General features: G+C 33.4%; 1 protein-coding gene across 3 annotated transcripts in view; it reads right to left on the bottom strand.

Annotated features, from left to right (window-relative positions):
• The window catches only part of LOC126880404 (zinc finger protein ZFP2-like), an 82,774-nt gene extending 71,336 nt beyond the window's left edge, over positions 1–11,438 (bottom strand). For all 3 annotated transcript variants that reach the window (XM_050644240.1, XM_050644241.1, XM_050644242.1), the window contains exon 1: positions 10,694–11,438. In XM_050644240.1, coding sequence (XP_050500197.1) covers positions 10,694–10,820 — 127 coding nt within the window. In that variant the 5' untranslated portion in view covers positions 10,821–11,438. The remainder of the gene's footprint in view (positions 1–10,693) is intronic.
• Between the last annotated feature and the right edge of the window lie 5,099 nt (positions 11,439–16,537).

Below are 16,537 nucleotides of genomic sequence, written 5' to 3'. Positions count from 1 at the left end.
TACACCTTATTCTTGATCTACTTTGACAGGTTTCTAGACGACATGTGTTAGGATTTTTTTGATTTTCATGAACAGGCCAATGATCAAACCCATCATACCTTTTGTCACGACAGGGCATTGAAGCGTACTTAACCCTTTTGATACTGGATTCTTCTGTGTTATCTTCATTGTCTCTTTCTGGTCTTCTGGTTTTTGTTCCACAGATAAAAAATTCACCCAAATTTAACCGAAATTGTAGCAGGTCCAAGATATCTTTTGTTTTGTATTTATTGTTTTTACAATCTTTTCGATATTCCATCCAGCTGTTAACGATGGATAAATCAAATAAGTGGAGGATAGTTTTAAAAGTCCATTTACGAGTTTTAAAAAAGGTTCTGTAACATTCAATCATTTGATCGCATACATCGACACCTCCCATCTTTTCATTATATATGTTAACAACTTTTGGACAAGTTACTTCGACATGTTTTTTTTCTTGTTTGTCCCATCTCTTGACGTTTTGTAAAGGTTTTACTCCAAAAGCCGTGGAAGCCATAATTACGGATTTATTATCTTTCCACTTTGTCAAGCATACCTTTTTGTCACTTCTTACGTATTCTTCTGACTGACCTCTTTTCATTTCTTTGTCTTTTTTAAATACACATCCCTTTGTCCTGTTTGGCATAATTGTCCCCGTTCCTTCTATTTTCAGTTCAAGCAATTTATCAAATAATGACAAAGTCGAAAAATATCTATCAAGGAAGACGCAACTTTCCGGAGGCAAGGTTTCTACTAGGCGAAGAACGACCGACGGTCCTAAACCGAGTTCTTTATTTTTCAGCGGAGTCAGAGAGCCTTGGTAAATTTCAAAATCAAGTACTGTGCCACAAGATGTCGTCAAAACAAAATTTTTTAGGCCAACAGGTCTCGGCTTATTTTTTACAAATTGTCGTATTGGACATCGGCCCATAAAGGGTATCATTTGTTCATCAATTGAAAATGACGTCCCACGTAGTCTCTGGATTTCTAGACATCTTTTTCTTACTCTATCTATCATCATCGGCTGAATTTTCCAAAGGGGATTTTGTTGTTTTATCTCTTCAGTTACCGATAAATTATCTACAAGGTGAAAGTTTGTGCGTAATTTGTAAAATCTGTCTCGATTCATTACATCAGCTATGATTGGTAGTCGGTACTTTACACTCCAGTAAAGGTGTATTATGGGAAACTTAAAACATCCCATGACCGCAATGACCGCATGCATACCAAAAAATTGTTTGATTTCTTCGGGAGAAATATCTGGTTTTATTTCCATGCCAGTCTCTTGCAAATAGTATTGCGAAGTTAGTTTTGCTCCCATTTCAAAAAAATCATCATCTAAATATCGACTGAAATAACCAAATGGACTCAAAACGTCGTTGATATCATCAGTCCCATTGGATTCTTCCGAAATATTCTAGCTTGCGAATGAATCTTTGGTCCATTTTATGCCTACGGAAGGTACATTTTTGCTCGTAGAAGGTTCAGGATTTTCCTCTTCGATGTTATTTCCTCATCAGACTCTTCATCAGCGATGTTTGGCTCAAAATAATCATCATCATAGTCGCTTTCAATCTCGAAATCGGACCCACATTCATCTATCAGTTCATAAATTTTATCCGGATTAGCCGTAAGTTCGTCCAAGTTAACCTTTCTTGTATCTCCTGCAACAAAAAACTTAGCTGGTTCTGTCTGTTTTTTTTTTGTCGATTTTTACTGTGTTAACTCCCGAACCCCACAATTGTGATCTAGCGCCAAAAGTAACTCATAAGAACATAACCTTGAATACATTTAATCATTTTTGTACGAAACTTAGTGAAATTAAACCTATTTAAAGCAATAATACCCATCAAACATGTTTTAAACTGATTCTTAGTAATACTTACTATTTTTTGCCATTGCAGTACACACAAGTCTAAATTATTACGAAATACGTCCGTTCATACTCTAATCACGTCAAAGAATGAGAAGGGAGACGAACGGTACCGATTCAGCGTGACTACTCGCACTCGCACCTAGAACAGTCATGTCGTGCGGGAGCGATTGGTGAAAATTTGATTTTAAGCCTAAAACAGCATTTAGATTAGACTCACACAATTGTAACATCATGGAGCGTAAGGGTTATGGCGTAGACACTATAATTTTGAGCTTTACCACCTTTATAGTGAGCCTAGTATTGGTAGATCTATCAAAATAAACAGGCTGCTAGGCCACTTAGTGAGAATGAATGAGGTGGAGCCGTCGAAACACATTTATAGCCAGAGACCGGATAGAGTGAGGAGAAGAGGCAGGCCCAGGGCACGATTTAAGGACCAGGTGAAAGACAACTTGCAAGTGTTAGGAGTGCGAAAACCAAGGCGAAGGATAGGAAGGAATCGAAGCTGATTCTGGAACAGGCCAAAAACCCACCATGGGTTGTAAAGCCAATGATGAAGATGATATAACGAGATCAGCTTATAATGAGGTAATTAGTTTGCCATTTCAGTTCTCGTTATAGAGGGAGTCTACTGTATTTTACTTTTGTCTTAAACTAAGTGTACACTGTAGACTTTTTAGGTAGATTTAATCTAGTTATACCGCACCTAAAGATGTCTAAATCCTAAGAAATCTACAAGTATAAACGATACCGAGAGCACTAGGTAGAGTGTCAACAACAGCACTTTGTGGCATGATTCTGCTGCGTTGTACTCCAAATGCTAACATAAACTATATGGATGGCGTTATGCATAACTCGCCAAAACATAGTTTTGAGATAAATGGCTTCAAAGTTCTTCGTTTCTTAAAAATGCATTTATTAACATATTTGCACAACATTTTAACAGAAGAATGATCACCTATAACTCTTTTTGGTTGTAAAGTTTTAATATAATCGCACCTACCATATTCTAAAAAAAAATAAAATGTCGCTTAGTCTACTTATGCTTTAAACATATTTTAGGAAGTTTAGCTGTCATACATTACTAGACCAACTACCATTTATGTCATTTGGTCTATTAATGCAAAACAAAATATTGCGATATGCCTCTTGTAATCACTAAATAAATAAACTAGTAGGGGAGAGTTGGGCAAAACCGGGTAGGTTGATAAAACCGGGTACCCCTTAATTCTTCTAACTGGCTGCTGCTAACTATTAGACAATGTTAGAATTAGTGTCCCTTTACCACCAACAGTCGTGTGTATTAATTTATACCTCATTTGACTAGTCTGTGCCGGAGCAGTAAGACCTCACCTGTTTTTTGATGCAGGAAACTCGATTTTTAAGTTAAGTTTATAGCTGTTTTCTCCTCTAATGAATAACTAATGGCCATTTTAAAATTTAATACATGTAACCTAGTATATTACCTTTAATTTGGCCAAAAATTTTGAATATTATTTTATAACTTAAAAATTTAAATAACATTTAATGTCTTGTTTACGAGTTTGACAAAACCGGGTACCCGTTTTTATCAGACCTGTTGTTACTTCCAGTTTCTGCAGTGGTTTTTTTGCTTTTACTTAACTACAACATGTGGCTTCTTCCGTTGAAGAAGCTAGTAGGAAAAATTAAAAAATCTACAGTCGTAAAAAAATTAAAACTAACTGAACTGGACAAAAAAAAAAGAAAAAACGTGGTAAAAAGGGCTGCATTAACAACAAAATTTTGGAGAGTTTGGAGGAAGAAGATAATAATGACGATGCGTGTCTATATTACAATTAACTATTTTCAAATTACAGTCGAACCCGCTTATTGGAATAGTCTTCGTGACAACAAAGGTATTCCTATAACCGATAAATTCTAATAATCGATCATTGGTGGCTTGTAGAAACGTTTCGGACCTCAAATTTCTATTCCTTAAAGCGGGATATTCTTATAACCGGTATTCTAACAAGCGCGTTCGACTGTATAATGCGAAGGAAGACTGGATAAAATGTGTGCCTTTCACCAAATAGGCTTATGACGCCTATAGTGCCTATGATGATGTAGATGAAATTATTATTTGTGACTTCGGTTTATAGATTTTCAATTTTTTATTACATACTTTTAATAAATATTTTATTTTTTTCCCATCAGTATTTTTACATGGTAATTAAGTTACTACCCGGTTTTATCATACCGGTTGGACAAAACCGGGTATTTTGCAATATTTTCATAAAAATAAAAAAAATTAAAAATCTAAGAATATTTTTAAAAATTGACATTGGCATATCAAACTTAAGTCATTTGAGAATATTTCAATCTGCAGCAAACATTTCCTACTCTCACATAGCAAAAGATACAGATGGTTTTTGGAGTGGTACCCGGTTTTGTCCAACTCTCCCCTATATGTTAAACATGTATTGGCTACAACATAATCAATTCAATTATCATTAAATATTAAATATATTTTTTGCATTTTATTGCTCTAAATTTATTTTACCATTCAATAGCGATAATTCCAATGTAGTTAAAATTATATCAATAAAAAATTGGAGTAGGTATACAGAGTTTTTAAACAGGGGAAAACTAAAGAAAACAATTTTAAATAAAAAAAAATTTAATCTACACATTAGAAAGAATCATTACATAAAAAAACTAAGAAAAATGTAGTGTGTTAGATTGTTACAATATCGAATAACAATACAGTTACTTTTATTTGCATACACAATGCAAAACTTGCTTGCACATTAACCCCTATGTACAAGCTGTCTCTGACACGAGCAACCATTAAATTTTAATATTTCAAAATTTTTCAAGCATTCATGAAGTTGGTATTTGTATAAAAGCCAATAAATATCTAAATAGCGGTAAAATCTTTTTCTGCATTTTTTCTTCTTCTAATTTTACATCTATACCTTTTTTTATTGCCAAGCCAAAACTGTGTTGTAAAATGATATTTATTTATCTATTAACTTGCAGTAGGGACCATTGACAATTCATAAATTAAATTTTATTGAATTGTTAAAAATCTGTTGTTATTCGAAGCGTTAGTGTACTAAACAGGGGTACATAGACACCTTTTTTTTATTACTCAGCCAGTGTTAAGACATTGTAAAATCAGATTTATTTTTTAATAACTTGCAGTCAGAACCATTGACAATCGATACGAATTGAATTTTGTAGAATTTTAAGTATTTTGTTTTTATACAAAGCGTTAGGCCGCAGGGGTCGGCAACCACACTACAGGAAAGAGCTACTAAAAAAATCCCAAGCACCAAAGACCTAACTTGTTTTAAAAAACCTTTATTATCTATAGACGTACACTCATAGGCGTAACCAGGGGGTTTTGGGGGTTATAACCCCCTCATTGGGATGTACTTTGAGCTATATACACTTAACACCATACCCCTCGAAGACCTTCCAGTAGTTGTAACCCCCCTTTCCAGTAGTTGTAACCCCCCCCCCCTTAGGATTATCCTGGTTACGCCTATGCGTACACTTAGGAGAACAGGAAGTAAAAACTAAACATGGTGAACAAAATACACATACGTATTTTGTTTTAATGGGAGGATTTACAGTCCATCATGTCTGTTAGTTTTTTAACATCCGGTTGGTAGTTTGTTAGTCGGCTTCTGTATTTGATTTTAATGAACTTCATGTTTGAAAACGTTGATTCACAAAGGCAGGTGGAACAAAAGAGGGCACTAATTTTCAAAGCTACATTGACTAGGATTGGGTATTTCTGTTTGGACACTAGACACCAGAAATTTTCTCTTCCGGCAACGCTCTTCAAACACAAATCATTCTGCAGTGTGACTATTTCTAATTCAGTCTCTGGTCTGCTTTCGCTGAAATACTGTTCGATGGTTTGGTATAAGCTTTCTGTATCGAGGGGCATGTACGGATAAGATACAAACTGAGCAATCGCTTCAATTTTGTTGAAGTCAATAAATCGGGTATCGAATTCATGCCTCAGTCTGGTCAACAAGGAAAATGTTTTAAATTGGAAATCATTTGAAGAATACTTTTTTCTTTACCCTGAAGCTGCAAATTTAGTTCATTCAGCTTTCCTGTGACATCGGTCAAGAATCCAAAATCTCTCAACCATGCGGGTTCTTCTAATGTTGAGTAGTCTTCTTTACGCTCCTTAAGAAAAGCGATTAAAGCTGGTAGGAGCTCATAAAAGCGCCGAAGAATCTTCCCCTTGCTTAATCAGCGTATCTCTGTATGCAGAAGCAATTCTCCGTATTCTAGATTCATTTCTGCAATTAGAGTTCGGAACTGTCTTCTCTGCAAAGCATGAGCTCTTGGTTTACAAGTTTAACAACGACTTTCATAACATTGTCGGCATTTAAAAATTTACCACAAAGTGCTTGCTGATGCACAATGCAGCGGTATGTTAAAAAATTTGGAAACGTGTCTTCTTTGCGGCAAAGGGCAATGAATCCGTTATGCACTCTAGTAAACGCTGGGGCTCCGTCAGTTGTAATGCCAACCAGTTTCTGAAGTGGAATGTTTTCAGAGATAAAATAATCTTGAAAGGCAGAAAAAAGAAAATGCCTTCACCTCGAGTCCGCCCTTTTAAAGGAATAATTTTAACAAGTTCTTCCTTAGCAGTAAAATCATCGAATATAATTCTGACAAATATGGCTTGTTGGGACGTATCACTAATATCTGTGTACTCGTCAAATTGTAAGGAGAAGAAAATACATCGCTGTAAGTCCGTCTTCATCTGGGAAACAACATTTTCTGACATATTTTCCACTCGTCTAGTTAGGGTTCGCACTGAAAGCTGGAGGGAGTTTATAGCCGACATTATTTCGTATTTATTTTTAAAACCTTCACATAGGCAGTTTGCAGCTTCTACAAAACATTCCTTGATGTACTCGCCATCTTCAAAGGGTTTCTCTTCTTTTTGGTAATAACTTGAGACACTTTGTAAGAAGCTAGAGTGGTGGTTTTAGTTTTATCGCTGACTTGTAATAATACAGACTGCTGCCTAACTAATTGATTTTTCAACTGTTTCACTTTCTCTTTTCGGATGCTACCATTGGCGGGATATTCTGTGTTTATTTTCGGACGAGTACTATTAAAATGTATTTCGACGTTACCTTTTTTTTCAACTGCGATACTTGCGTGGCACAATAGACATATACACTTGCCGTTCACTTGAGTAAAAAAATAATCGTCTTCCCATTCTATATGAAAGTGATAAACTTTTGATTTCTTTGAAGGATTCATTTTTATAAATAATGGGTTCACGTCACGATTAAAACTATGTTCTAGCACTCGTGAAGGAACTAACAAATAATAGTAACTAAGCCGATAAGCACGTTTAGGCGACAACCGCCAGTGAAGACTAAGAATTACGCAACTGTGGTAAAGATAAGTATTTTCAGCCCCGGCACGTTTTAGCGATATCGAAACGGCCGGGGTCATCGCACGCAGTGTTGCCAATGTCCGGATAATTATCCGATTTTCGGATAATTTCGTGGACCATCGGATAATTTTCGGATTGAACAATTTTTTGGATAATTTCGGATACAGTAGAGCGTCGATTATCCGAACGTCGATCAACCGAACGACCGCTTATTCGAACTATCGACTCCCGCGTCCCGCACTCGAATACCGAGCAAGCGTTAGTAATTGACGCTTAAAATATCTTCAATTTTCTTCAATATTGTATCCAAAAATAATTATGTTGTTGCAAAGACTGCACTTTTTTGTTTAGTTGCTAGTTGTCATTATCAAGATATAAATAAATATGTAGGTATATAAATATGGCTTTTATTCAATTGTGGATAAATATGTATGACTATAAATATGTATCAATATATTGTAGTTCGATTATCCGAACAAATCGGTTTTCTGAACACCTATGTCCCCCAATTAGTTCGGATAATCGACGCTCTACTGTACTTCAAGGGTCTATCTATCTACTTTATATATGTTTATATATGTTATATTTTTATTTTATTCGATTCGCACGACGAGCGACTCAAACTAAGATTAAGATCGACTGGTCGATCGCGATCGACATGTTGCCGACCCCTGCGTTAGGGTATTTGAAGCAGTCTGAAGTGAATCGTGTTTTTTTATTCTTAGAACTATTTTATGCCTTATATATAGAGATTTTATATAGATTATTTGTATTTTTCAATTTAATTATACATAAACACAACATTTTCACTTTAAAATAACTCAATAATTTTTTGACCGAAACATCAAAATTAATGTGTACAGGGTTATTCATATAACAAAATTCAAATAACAAAAGTTAACCATTTTAAATACCTAGGATGTTGGATAAACGAGACACTAAATCCCGATGAAGAAATTAAAACTCGTATAGAAATTGCAAGAGGAGCATTTATGAAACTTAGATCTATTCTGAGCAACTCTCAGCTGAATTTACAACTAAGAATCAAGTTCCTAAAATGTTATGTGTATCCTGTATTACTATATGGATGTGAAACCTGGATCATGAAGGTTAACATGATGAACAAATTAGAACCCTTTGAGATGTGGTCGTATCGTAGAATGCTCAGAATATCTTGGGTTCAACGCATTTCAAACAGAGAAGTCTTAAACAGAGTAGGTCAAGGCGAAGGTGACTTAATGAAGATGATAAAAAAGAGAAAGCTTGAATATCTGGGGCATATAATGAGAGGTAGCAGATACAGGATGCTGCAGTTAATACTCAATGGAAAGATCGACGGAAAAAGAGGAATTTGTCGAAAGAAATATTCATGGCTCCGAAACCTTCGTCAATGGACCGGCTTATCAGCAGATCAATTGTTACATGCCGCACAAGATCGAAAACGATATCGGCAAATTGTTATGGAAGCTACCCACGCCTAAAAATTTGGGCACGGTACTTAAAGAAGAAGAAGAAGAAGAAGAAGGGTTATTCACTATATTTTGACCCCCCTGTTAACTGCTTTATTTACAGAATTAGAAAAAAATGTAAAATACAAAAGTTATGCGATTTTTAAAATATGATTTTTTGGCATTGTATAATATACTGATTTATTATTTATATGGGAAATAAGCCACAATTAAAATGAAAAAAACAATTTTATTATCGTTTCGACGCCCAAATCGGGTGCCGTTGTCAAAATACAAAATATTACAAAAAAATAAGTAATATTTTGTATTTTGACAATGGCACCCGATTTGGGCGTCGAAACGATAATAAAAATTGTTTTTTTCATTTTAATTGTGGCTTATTTCCCATATAAATAATAAATCATAAAAATGCCACAAGGAAATAGCTTCAGAACAATATAATATACTAGTGACGTCATCCATCTGGGCGTGATGACGTAATCGACTATTTTTTAAAATGAGAATAGGGGTCGTGTGCTAGCTCATTTGAAAGGTAATTAAATTCTCTATTTAGTAATACAAACATTAAGATAATTATTTGTACAGGGTGTCCAAAAAAAATTTTTTTGAATTTAATTAATTGACACAAAAAGAAGAATGTGTGTAATTTATTTAATTTAAAATATGTTTTACTGCTGTTAGAAAACAATAAAAGTTTATTGCACAAATAAACATTGATTTTTGCTTAAATTCAATGTTCAAACTGCCAGGGGGCAGATGGGTGGCAGCTTGAACATTGAATTTAAGTGAAAAGTAATGTTTATTTGTTGAATAAACATTTATTTCTGTTTTCTGACAGCAGTAGAATGTATTTTGAATTAAATAAATTACATACATCCTTCTTTTTGTGTCAATTAATTTAATTTAAAAAAAATTTTTTGGACACCCTGTATAATTAATCATGTTAAAGTTTATATTACTGAATAGGGAACTGAATAACCTTTCAAATGAGCTAGCACTCGACCCCTATTCCCATTAGAAAAATTGTTGATTCCGTCATCACACCCAAATGGATGACGTCACTAGTGCGATATATATATATATGTCAAGAAATCATAATTTAAAAATCGAATAACTTTTGTATTTTACATTTTTTTCTAATTCTGTAAATAAAGCAGTTTATAGGGGGGTCAAAATATAGTGAATAACCCTGTACATTAAGAGGTACAAAAATGTTATTCTGGCCAAACTCTTAGTTTAGCATAACCAGACCAAAAACGCTTAGGGCCGGTTGTTCGAACGCTAATCAACAATGATCATTATTAAATATTTAATTACTGTCACCAAAACTGTCAATGTCAACTTTGTTTGGGTCGCTGAAAACATAATTAATTACCATTATGAGATTTATTATTAATTATGTTAATAATTATTGTTATATTAATTGATTATAGTCTCAGAATTGTAATTAATTATGTTTTAACAATTGACATTGACAGTAATTAATTATTTGATAATGATCATTGTTGATTAGCGTTCGAACAACCGGCCCTTAGTCTACTATTGCGAAACTAAGAATGGCCGTTATGGATATAGTCTTTAGTCTTGTTATGCAAAACTAAAAACCATTAATAGACAGAATGTCGCTTCATTTAATTTTGTTTTTCTTAGTAACCGTTAATGTGACAATAACAGGGATTTTTTCCAAGATAGTTTTAGATCTCAATTTTAAAGAAATGGCACTTGGTCGAGTTATGCATAACGCCGTCCATATGATCATTCACTCTTAACAGTATAGTGTAAACACCTAAATCTAGCTAGAACTACTCTATTGATGCTCTAAGGTGCTCTTGTGAGACTCAAATGTTGCTTTAATGTACACACTTTTTAGACTGATCTCGGTGGAGAAGGTCTAATCTAGCTACATCGTGCTCTCTAGTGTACACTTACCTTTAGCTGAATTACCTGCTGGTCCATTCTTTAAGTCCTCAAGATCGGTTGATGTGAATAACTGATTCATTATGTGACTTTCGCCACATTCAGCAGACTCTTCCTTGATTTCAATGTTAGATTCCATAGTTAATAAATGAAAAAAGCTGAACACTGAATCTATTGCGACACTGAACAGCTTTCAAAATTTTGTCTCAGTCGTGGATTACAAAATTGGAACCATCAAAATCGAGAGTGACCCTACTGCTGAACACAAAGACAAACTCACTGGTCACTGAACGGGGCGACAGATAGATAGCACAGTGAAAGCGAAACTATATAGAATAGAAGAATAATTTTTGTAAGTACATGGAGGCACAGAGTGTATGAAAACAGGAACAAAATGGCTAAACTGTAAATAAACAATTTTACTACTCAATTAACTGAACCATGACTTCTGTAAACATTTTGAAAAATGTATTTTCTAAATACTTCATAGTAAATGGTCTTGAAAGTTTCGAACTATGTACATTATCTTATAATACTAATAGGCATATTTTTCAATTTTGTAGGGTGCTGGTGCATACTAATACTATCAGCTTTCACGTGAGTGAATATCACCACATTCACCACGCCAGTCTCAAAACTCCAAATACAAGTTATACAAGAATAAAGATATTATAAAGAATACAATTACAATTTGTAAAATACAGTACAGAGTACATGCAATAAATAATTATTTCTACTGTTATTTATTTATTTATTATTGATCTGTCACTGTCACTACTCACTGACAGACGACAACGACAGTGACAGATAAATTTTATCCCTTTTTATAGCCCAGTAACTGAACGGAAAATTCGGCGATACCGTGTAATTTTCAGGGTCTATCCGAATTGCATGAAAATTTGAATTTAGGTTCTACTTACCCTCCACTTCAAAGTTAAACTTATGCCGTTGGTTGCTGTTACTTGGTGGGTCCCAGTCACCTCTTCTCGAGAGTGAAAAAAAGCGCGTTTAAGATAAGGCCGGAATGGATAAATTGACTGATTCTTTTTATAGAGAACTTTAATTTTACTCACCGGAGGAACCGCAGACGTTCGGAAACAATTAGCGTCTCTTTGCAAAGACAATGACGTCGACTTTGCAAAGTAACAAGACACTTACTCAACACACACACTACACATTACTTGGTTATACAATTACGTGGCTAAAGGTTCTAGTTCTAAACCAAAGCCAGAATCAGAGAAAAAAAACTTTAATTTTATAGTTTTAAGTTTTAAGTCAATATTATGAGAGTTATTTGCGATTGAAAATGTTTATTTTTCGACAAAAACCACGTTTTCTGGCGGCTTTTCGCAAATAACTCAATAAGTAAAAATTTTTCGAAAAATGATATTCTTAGCAAAAATGGTTTATGAAGTCTATAAATCCAGTAAAAGCTAAATTGTAGCTTATGAAAAATGCGTTCTTATTAGTCAAATTCCAAATCGAATATTTTTCAATGTGACATGTGAAATAACCAAAAAAATTGAGCCATTTCTGGGAAAACCCCATTAAAACTTTTTGAACTAAGAAAACTTGATTTTTATAAAAGTTTCTAGCATCAAAACTTAAGCGAGTTACACTCAAAATAAAGTTGGTCCCTTTTCTTTTGGTAAAAAAATCGTTTACAAATCGCTTTACAAACAATTTACTTTACATGTATTATTTTATATGACCTGTAAGTTTCACTGGTTTAAAGTGCTTATTTTTAAAGGGGTTATTAAAGTTAAAATTGAACGAGTCACCAATCACGAGTGTATGCAAACTTTGAACAATCATATCTTAAAAAATTTTTGCCGTACAGAAAAACAAAATGAAACTATCATATTTATAAATTATAAAAGCAAAACCTACATTTTTTACCCTTTGAGATTTCTCGTATCGCTAGTACTTTTTAATCTATTTTGAAAAAATGCATTTTTCCAAAAATAAGCATTTCGAACTATAAACAATACACAAAAATTTAAAGTACATAAATGGTAAAGCGGTAACGATTAATTTTATTTTGGGTGCTAAAAAGGGAGAGATTTTCACGATTTTTTTGCCAAAAAACAATTGGTCAAGTTTATATATAGGGCTTTTCATCGATTGTCATTTGTTTCGAGCTTCTGTCATGTGTCACATAATATTAATATATCTACGTCATACGTCTTTAGTTTGTATATGGTTTGAATAATTGGTATATACCAATAAAATACGACGTAGATATATTAATATTATGTGACACATGACAGAAGCTCGAAACAAATGACTGTGAATGAAAAACCCTATTGAGCGTAACTCGTTTAGTTTTGATGCTAGAAACTTTTTAAAAAAGGACAAATAAAGCTATTTTTAAACTTTGATGCAAAGCAAATTATGATGAAAATAAGAGGACCTTTCGAATTTTTCAGAAAAAAGTAAAAACAAAACATAGATACGCCATTTCCACAAAAATTAAAATTTATTGAAATTCTTATAAGACTTTCTTTGCGTTAGTAAAAGTGATGATCTCAAACATTTTGGCCGGTTTTCTTATCTTCTTAAAATAAGATAACATAATGTAACCTCAACTGTTTAAAATCAATTTAAGCGTTTTTACCCGTACATTTTGGTGGCTTAAAGCATGTAAACCTGTGATAACACTGATGATGGAATATTGATTCCGAAAACGTTTTGTGATACAGCCCTTTTTAGGGATTTTAAAGTAACCTTTTACAAAAAAAGAATGTGTGTGTACTTTGTACGCACGTAAGAAGATATTCTTCTATTATATAATAGGTAATTTAAACGAAGTTAATATACTTAACAGGTTACTTGTATTTTATTTAAAAATCAAACTAACTTTCTTATTTATTTAAAATATAAATTAACTCTTATTTCAAACACTTTCAAAAAATTTTATTAAAACAACCAAAAATAAAAAAAATATGAATCGCCCAGGATTTGAACCCGCGTCATTCCAATCTCGGAGCTAACGCCCTACCAACTACTCCAGCGAGGTCCTTGTAATTGACATGTAAGTTTCGGATATAATTACACAACACGGCGACAAATAGTGTAAAAATGTTATGCTTACATAATATTTTATTATTTTACTACAGAGAAACACAAATCCAAAAACAAGAATTATAATAAATAATACATTTCCTAAAAACACTAATATATTCTTTTAATGACTTATTTGCACGGTTACAGATACATACATACCTATCTTGAAAGATTAGCAATGAACTACATACTGTCTGTGTACATACTGTCTGCGCAGGCGAGCAGATTTATGTACAATTGTACCCTCAATCGAATCGCGCCGAAAGAAGAATATCTTCAATAAGGTTTTTATTTTTTGTAATTATTGATTTATGTATGTATTAGCAAAGAATACATATCTCCCAAGAACCGACACAAACGGATTATCTATGAACTAAATTTTTATGCGCATGTGCCAGATCGGCCATTTCTCAATTTGTATGAATAGCAAATAATTTTGGTGACATTTGTCTTGTACAGGATCGGCGTTTGTTGTCACAGTTGTTTGTTTGGCTTGGCTTGGCGTTAGTTTTTTTTTTTTTTTTTTTTTTTTTTTTTTTTTTTGTGTGAGAGTGGGAATCTTCTAAAGACCGTACCAGGCGAATCGTACCTGGCGTGTGTTGGATTCAGAGTAAACGGAGTACATCCGAACGCAGTTCCCCCTCTGGGGGCCTTGCCTCCGGATGCATCCGTGTTACAATGCCTACCAACTAAACCCACTCTCGGCTTACGCGCGTGGCACGTCTTTCCAGACCGTTCTCTCGCGCGCGCAGCCTCCCTTTCTCTACTCTTTTCTTTTCTCTCTGTTACTTCATTGCTTTTGTTTACGCCTGTTGTCTCTCTCTTTCTATAATCTCTTTTCTTTTAATGATTTTTGTCACAGCCTCTATCACTTCTTTAAACTCCCTTTCCCCCCTTGTCACTATGGCCATAAAATTGTTTGCTCCTAAGATGCCTACTTTTGCATGTAGCTCCGCTCTTTCGCCATTAAACTTTCTGCATTCAAACACGCAATGTTCTGCTGTGTCGCTTACTCCGCAATCTACGCAACTATCATCTATTATCTTGCCTATCCTCTCAAGGTATGCTCTAAACGATCCGTGTCCTGTTAGTATTTTGCTTGGCGTTAGTATTTTGTTTTTGTATCAGTTTGTAGCTCATAATATTTTGTATAGACTTATTTTCTATATATATTTTCTTATATAGCCTACAACTATTAATTGTTATTTTCCAACATTTATACAATTTAATTCTTTTTGAGATATCTTGATTATGTGAATTCATTATTTTAAGCTTTTTCATGAACTATAAACTATCGTATAAAAAATTAATTTTGTATTTATTGGGATTTCACAAAGAATTTGAATCTAAAATATCATACAAATTCTCTAACCTTTCTTTGACCTCTACTGTACCAAATGCATCTGCAGGAAGAGCACCATAGTCATATTTTATATGTGTTCATTCCACAAGCCAGGTGCTGTGTTTAAAAAGTTGAGAATCCAATACTCACAAAAACTTCCATAAAGTACTTTTATCAGCAAACCTAAATTAAATTTAATAAACTATGTTTCATTAAATTGTTTCTGTAGTTTGTATAAAACAATAACTTAGGTCAAATATATAAAACAATTTATGACTGACTACTTGAAATTCAGGATTTTCAGGAGTAACATTATATAATTTAGCTAATTCAAAAAGTTTGATCCAATATCACTTGAAATTGTTTCAACATTCAAGTTAATGCTTGATAATTGACAATACACTCTTCATAATAGGTTTACATTCTCTTGATTATACTTGCGTTCCAACAAAAAAATCTAAAGGCTGCTTTCATATGGAATATAAGCTTCTGACCATAATGATCAAAACGTTTCCATATATATATATATATATATATATATATATATATATATATATATATATATATATATATATATATATATATATATTAATTAATATATTAATTAAAAAAGTTACTTTTTCTCTTTTCTCGATTGCTTATTAGTTTTTATTTTATACTATATATATTTTTTCAGTTATTACATCTTTATATTTATAGAAATAAAATAGTACAATACTTATTGGTTTTTTATTTATTTACCCCGATATTCGACTTTAAAGAATGTACTGGCTGGTTCTGGCTGGAATGTACGGAATGTTTTGGCTGGTTTCCAAGACAATAAAAATTGAAAATATTGACATTCGATTTTAACATACAGTTTCTTGTTGTTGATCACGAACATTTGTCATCCAAAAAGAATTGGATTCAAATAACGAATATAATGAATTAGGAGATACCTTGACAAACAAGTAATTGGTCCTAGGTTTTCACCCAAAGTAATCGAAAGTAGAACTGGAAGTCGATATTGGAACTCTTCGTGTAACTTTGCGTCGATTGATCTACGATTTTACTAATTTTGTCATCTTGTTTTACATTCATATCATATTTTGAGTGACTTTAAAGCAGTACCTACGGTTGTAACTCTAAAACCGAAGTCCGATGTCAAATTTCTCATCTTTAATACCATCCATGGGTTATAAGCTTTCATTCGACACCTCATTTGTCATTCTATCTGTATTAGTAACTGAGGAGTTGTATTCGCGGTCGGACGGACAGACAGTCATGAAACCAGAAGTATATATTTGTTCTCGTCTTTTGAATGCGCGTCGAATAATATATCACTTGTGCTATTGCGGTGACTTTAAAAGAGTACTTCCGGTCGCATTTCTAAAACCGGAAGTCCTAGGTCAAATTTCCCACCTTTAGTACCATCCATGTATTATGAGCTTTCATTCGACACCTCATTT

The sequence above is a fragment of the Diabrotica virgifera genome, chromosome 2, assembly GCF_917563875.1.
Source record: "Diabrotica virgifera virgifera chromosome 2, PGI_DIABVI_V3a".
NCBI lineage: Eukaryota > Metazoa > Arthropoda > Insecta > Coleoptera > Chrysomelidae > Diabrotica > Diabrotica virgifera.
The sequence above is the reverse complement of the archived record's forward strand: the minus strand, read 5'-3'. Positions and strand labels throughout refer to the sequence as shown.